Source organism: Tupaia chinensis, unplaced genomic scaffold (assembly GCF_000334495.1).
Source record: "Tupaia chinensis unplaced genomic scaffold, TupChi_1.0 Scaffold000225_1, whole genome shotgun sequence".
In the NCBI taxonomy this organism is placed as follows: Eukaryota; Metazoa; Chordata; class Mammalia; order Scandentia; family Tupaiidae; genus Tupaia; species Tupaia belangeri.
Genome location: NW_006159700.1, coordinates 2862863 through 2869522, shown reverse-complemented (window position 1 = coordinate 2869522; position 6660 = coordinate 2862863). Strand labels below are relative to the sequence as shown.

Genomic DNA, 6660 nt, shown 5'->3' with positions numbered 1-6660 from the left:
CTAAAGCAGTGTTTCTCCAACTGTTGGGTGTTTTAGAAGTCCCCTAGAGGGCCTGTATACTAAAGATTACTGGAGCCATTCCCAGCATCTCTGATCAAAGGCTGGCCCTGTAGCTTGCATTCTAACAAGTTCCCAGTGCTTGGTCCAGGGACTATGCAATCAACCCAGAGCCATTTGGTTTGAGGTGTGAAAGACATATGGGCATAAAGAGCAGATGAATGCCAACGCATAGATAAATCTGCCAACCTTCTGATCCTCTACAAGGCCTGGTTTATGTTCATTGTGTGAAATCTTTTATGCTGCTGACTACCAGATTCCCTAACAACTGCCTAGGTATGCACTTGAACTATATGAACAACCTAATTACTTCAGGGTCACAGGGAGAGGGTCTTTCTTCAGAGAGAGAGAGAGAGAACTACTTTGTCTAGAGTCCTGTGACTAAATATTTATGCTTTGTTTTTGCCAGGGGAAAACTGAGTTGCTTTCCTGAGAGACTACGTTTAGCATACTTGTTATCCTATTAGTCTCTTTCCTAGTTTTCTATTACATCTACCTGAGCAGTTTTGGTCAGGTACTCCCAGGCTGTACCAAAAAATAGTCTCTCGGGAAACGTGGGTATAATAATTTTTAGATCTATCCAGGTGATTCCAATACACAGCCAAGGTTGAAATCCACTGCCTCAGTTGATACACGCATGGTCTTACTCTGCCTGCACATTAGAATCACCTGTGGCACATACCTATCTACCTAAATATAGGGTCCAGACGGTGGCACAGCGGTTACACTTTTTGTGAAGCAGTGTCATGTGAGATGGTTCCTTGTTCAAGTCTGGGTGCCTCACCTGAGAACACAGCATGTGCTTGCTCATGATCTGGGGCTGGATGAAGGCTGGGATGGTTCTTGATGTCAAAACTCTCTCACTGGGGACCAGCAGTTTGTGTAATGATATGTCGCTGGACTCCCATATAGTCGACTGTGGTTTGCGTCCTGGACCTGGTGGCTTAAAAACTCACACCGGGCGCGTGTGCGTGCGTGCCCAAGATCCCAAGAGGAGAACGGAGGAGAAGGGATTGCAGCGTGGCCATCCCCCCCTAGGAGGTGATTTCTCGCTTTCTGTCTCTCTCTCTCTTTCTGTCTGGCGAGCGCACGTGCCCTATAGCAAAAACCTCTCCAAAACAAACAAACAAACAAAAGAAACTTTCTCACTTAGGGAAGAAATAAAACAAACAAAAAAATCTTAAAAAAAAAAAAGATAAAAACCCAGATTTGACACCCAAGAGATTGACTAGAAGTTAATGGCAAATGATAGCCTTCTCTAAAATTATGATTAAACTTTCATCTGCAGATTGCCATTGGTTTACATAATGGTTTACATATATATTCATTGTACATATCTACAGAGACCCTCCTGTGAAGTAGCTAAGAGCACTGGGTTGGATATTTCAAGGATAAAGTGCTGTTGGTGGTTAAGGCACTGCACTCCCACGTGGTCAACCGGGGTTGAGTCCTGGGCCCAGTGGCTTGAAACTCACACTGGGCATGTGTGCATGCATGCCCAAAATCCCTAGAGGAGAATGGAGGAGGGGGATTGGAGTGTGGCCAACTCCTCTGGGGGTGATTTCTCACTTTCCCTCTTTGTTGCTCTCTGGCAAGTGCGTGCTAGTGCTCTATGGCAACAAAACAAAAAAGAAGCAAACAAACAAAGCTCATTGGTTAAGAAAGGATTGTTTCCTTTTTTTGGGGGGAGAGGTTTTTGCTATAGGGTGCGTGTGCTCGCCAGGCAGACAGAGACAGAGAGATAGAAAGCAAAAAATCACCCCCCAGGGGGGATGGCCATGCCGCAATCCCTTCTCCTCCATTCTCCTCTCAGGATCTTGGGCACGCACACACATGCACCTGGCGTGAGTTTTAAGCCACCGGGTCTGGAGGACGCGAACAGCAATCGACTACATGGGAGTCCAGTGACATAGTCATTGCGCTAACTGCTGGTCTCAGGATTGTTTCTTTTTCATTTAGGTCCGCACAGCTTGCTCCAGTGCTCTTGGCTACTTAACTTACAATGCAAATGCTTTCCGAATCCTATTAAAGGAATGCAGGAATAAACCTAATCAGTTCATTCGTATAACAAACAATATCAGCAGAGATGCTAGTATTAATCCAGCATTTTTAAAGGAATTTCAAATGCAACAAACAGTGGGACTTCCTTCCTTAAGGTATTATGCCTGTTTGAAGTTATAGTAGTGAAATTAATGAAGGAGACTTTAAGCTATTTTAAGGAAGTGTTACAGGATGGGAAAGCTGCCCTTCATTGTGTGAAATACTCAGTTCTTAGAGTCCAGATCTGTAAGATTAAAGACCCGCCCTGAGACTGCAGAATGAAACCACCAACACAAATAGAAGTTTTTAATAGGAAAGTGATTTAAAACAGAAAAAAAAGAATACACTCCATGCCAGAAAGGCTTGTGAATGGGCAGCTGTCAGAGAACATCTGTGCTGGGAATGGGGTTAGGTGTTACTTTTATTTTGGGATCTTGTCATGAATATTTAGGAAGGGAGACCTGTCATTGCAGCCAGCTGTTTGTTGGAATTCGTAGGCTTTTTATCCACACTTGCATACTTTTCTTTAAATAACGAACTTTACACATGCACAGTGTGAACTTTGAAGGTATGCACAACCACATAGGGACAATTCTGACCATATCTATCACTTTTTTCCTGAACGGGAAGTAGTTAACCAAGCATCCTGGTGAATTCTGTGTGCATGTGCGGAACAGCAAGAGGAAAGATAACCGTTCCTAAGTTCTTTTTTTTTTTTTTTTTTTGGAGAGATTTTCACTGTAGGGCGCGTGCGCTCGCCAGACAGACAGAGAGAGACATAGAGACAGAAAGCGAGAAATCACCCCCCAGGGGGGATGGTCACGCTGCAATCCCTTCTCCTCCACTCTCCTCTCGGCATCTTGGGCATGCACGCACACGCGCCCGGCGTGAGTTTTAAGCCACCGGGTCCGGGACGCGAACCGCGGTCGACTACGTGGGAGTCCAGCGACATAGCCATTACGCTAACTGCTGGTTCCCACCGTTCCTAAGTTCTCTGAAGAGAGCTTAGGTAATAAATAAGATCAGCTTCCCAGGGGGAAGGAGTAAGGCATCCCCGGGAGGAAGTTTGAAATATCCTCTGATAAGCTATGACTGCTGAGACAGATGTCCTTCTGCCATTGTATCAGGGCTGCCAGCTCTTTCCTGGCCATCTACCTGTGACAGAAGATCAAACAAGGAAAACTATTGGGATATAAATACATGTCCTGTATAATACAGGATAAACTCCACTCTAAATGCCCATTGCCAAAACCTGTTTTAATTCTAACTCAGCATGAAAAATGGTGCAGATGAAACTATAATCAGATCTTGGGGATCCTGTCTACCCAAGACTGTGCACATTTTAGAAAAGCTTGGGGAAGACTGGTTGCCTCTACTGCTTGTGTGACCTCAGAAGCCAGTTTTGAGAAGACTAAGGGCACACTTGAGAAATCTAAGCCAACCAGGACTACCACCATGACTTTAGCATCTATTGGGTTTTCTGGACTTAACCCAAAGCTAGACCAAACTCCAAGGGCAGAAACAGAGCTAAATCAGTCCTTGTGGTTGGAGTTATAGTTAAATCTTTCAGACATTTGCTCAGAGGAGTATGCCTCAATGTTGGCGTTTTCAGCATGAACTTAAGATGGGAAAAATGGAGGAGAAAAGAATCTCTTTACAGACATATTTTCTTCTGTAGATGAGGCTGAATTACAAATCTCTGCAAATAGCGATATTCATGTATAAGAAATAAAACTACTCATGATATATTATTCATTCTGTGATCATAGAAGAGACTAGGATCTAAGTGTATTGTAGTAGTATAAATCAATTCTATGTATAAAGATGAGATTATCGGGACCAGCAGTTAGCGTAATGGGTATGTCACTGGACTCCCACGTAGTCGAGTCCCGGACCCGGTGGCTTAAAACTCATGCCGGGCGCGTGTGCGTGCATGCCCAAGATCCTGAGAGGAGAGTGGAGAAGGGATTGTGGCATGGCCATCCCCCCAGGGGGTGATTTCTCGCTTTCTGTCTCTCTGTCTGGCAAGGCTGTGTGCGTGCCTTTGCCAGACAGACAGAGAGAGAGACAGAAAGCACCCTATAGCAAAAACCTCTCAAAAAAAAAAAAAAAGATGAGATTATCTTTAGAGTCACTTTAATTTTTATTCTTTGAAAAGCACTTAACTAATTTTATATAAGCCAGGAAATCTAAATTATACTTGCTATAATTGACAATGTTAATTCTCATTGGTTCAAAAATTAATTGAATTAATTTAAGAAAAATCATGGTTAAGTAGTATTTTACCCAGTTACTCCCATGGTTAGCCTGTATGGCAACTTTGTGAGAATTAAGTGGGCTCCTTTCTCAGATCTACTTTGTTCAAGTCAGCTGAAGTGTCTCTTCTTCCATGAAGTTTTCTCTGATCACTTCAAGCAGATTTAATGTTTCAAATGTTTGGAGTGAATGTATAGCAAACGAGTGACTCAATATAAAATAACTCTAGGTAGCATACTTAGTATAGGCAATACGTATGAAATAAGCCATTTAGGTAGTGAATATTGTATCCAGAGTAAGTGTTCATATATCTTTCTCGGTGCACTATGTCTTCATTTATTTTATTATTTAATAAAAATGTTTTCTTTTTAGTTTGGAGAAGAATGGAGGACCATCCATAATTCCTATCTTTAAAAAAGGTAACTAATTTTTTGAAGTACCATCTAGCCCTGACACTTTTTAATTCTGTGTCCCATCTTTAAAACTTCAAAATTGTAGTCTATAAAAAAGAAGCTTATCTATACAGGTATCTTTTGTAAATCCATATACCTAAAATACCTTCCATTTTGAGCTCATATCAATCATTTATTTGAAGGTCCTCCCTACTATCACTTGGCAGAGATCTCTCTCAAACCATGCACAGCAATAAATCATTAGCTGGGCTGCTTTGGTAGTGCAGATGGTCAAGAGGTGATGATCTATAGAGAAGATGGTGGGTTTGGTTTCTCCATTGATCTGTAAATGCTGGTTGCACACACCCAGGATCCTTGGTGGCAAGAAGGCTGCTGAGGAAGCATGTAGCTTGAGCCCCTGTGAAGGGTCTGTCTTTCCCTGTCTCTCATGAAAGAAACTTAAAGGTCATTACTTAAACAACATTATCACTTAAACTATCATCCTGCTATTGTGGTTCATGTACTACTTAGTTATCTATAAATTCTTAGGGCAGAGACCACATATTTTCCCAATGATAGTTTTGTAGATGGTTGGTAAATAACAGTTGAGTGGCCTAGGTCTGCAAAGATTAAGGTCTAAATCTTACATTGCACATCCTTTTCTATTAGAGATGTAATGGGGAGTATAGTAAATAATTTCAGGTATATTCATGTACTACATATAACAATGTTTTGATTAGTGAGGAGCCACATGTATGATGGTGGTCCCATTAGGAGCATACAGGTTATCCCATGTTGCCTAGATGTGTAGGAGACTACACCTCAGGTTTGTGTTAAATGCATTCTATGATGTTCGCACGACAATGAAATAGGCCAATGAGAACCTGAGAATGTATCCCCATTGTTAAGCGAGATATAACTTAGGCTTGTTCATGTGTGCTTACTATAGGACCGACCAAATCTATCTTACTTGGTCTGTTGTCCTGCAGTCAAAATCAAGGACAGAATCATTCAGAAGTCAATGTGCTAGAATAATAAATAAAAAGGGAGAGAGAGAGATGGTAAAAGGAGAGGTGGGAACTTCATTTATTTAGGGACTCTGAGGGTAGCTAGGTATGTGTGGAGGCTATCATTCTGGGTAGAAGAATATTCTTTATACAGCTTCTTTAATGTAAGTATAATTTACACGAACGAATAGAGTTAGTCACATTCTCTCTTCACTTTATTACTGGCTTCTAAACAACAGTCTTTGTACCAGTAATGGTCTAATGAAGTTTCCACAAGTTTGTGGTAACAAGAAAAAAATAAGAAAAAAAAAGTTTATGATAAAATCAATTTCATTCAATGTCAAGTTCATCATTTTGAGATAATGCCTTTTACCACTTCCTTTTAGTGTTTATATATCCTTTACAAACCCATTTTTAATTAGTTGGCATTTCTTTTCTTTTTTTAAAAAAATATTTTGCTATAGGGCATGTGTCCTTGTCAAAGAGACAGAAAGACAAAGAAAGAATCACCCCCTTGAGGGAGGGGCATAGCCACACTGCAATCCATCCTTCTCCATTCTCTTCTCAGGATTTTGGGCACACACCTATACATGCCTAGCATATTTTCCAAGCTGTCAGGTCCAGGGCTTGAACCACTCAGCTGGCCATGTGGTTCAATCAAGACACTTTAAGCACCATGCTAACTGGCTGGCCCTGGCATTTGTTCTTTTAATGCCAACTGGCATTAATAAAAAACTGGCAACTCTATCAGTCTCCACAAGTTTTTGGTGTCTGACATCCAAAAGTCTGGAAGCTACTGATTCTCTTAGTATGTTCTAGCTATGTAAAGAAAACAACTATATAAAAATGGAAGTAATGAGACTATATGTAAAGCTCTTTGACTGAAGAGACATTTAATTGTGTTTCTC

The 6660-nt window shown here is 41.3% G+C and overlaps 1 protein-coding gene across 1 annotated transcript in view; it reads left to right on the top strand.

Annotated features, from left to right (window-relative positions):
* ANKAR (ankyrin and armadillo repeat containing) overlaps positions 1–6660 on the top strand; it is a 69323-nt gene that overhangs the window by 62171 nt on the left and 492 nt on the right. Inside the window, exons 21-22 of the mRNA XM_006147840.3 lie at positions 2017–2213; positions 4726–4772. Of these exons, the coding sequence (XP_006147902.1) occupies positions 2017–2213; positions 4726–4772 (244 nt within the window). The remainder of the gene's footprint in view (positions 1–2016; positions 2214–4725; positions 4773–6660) is intronic.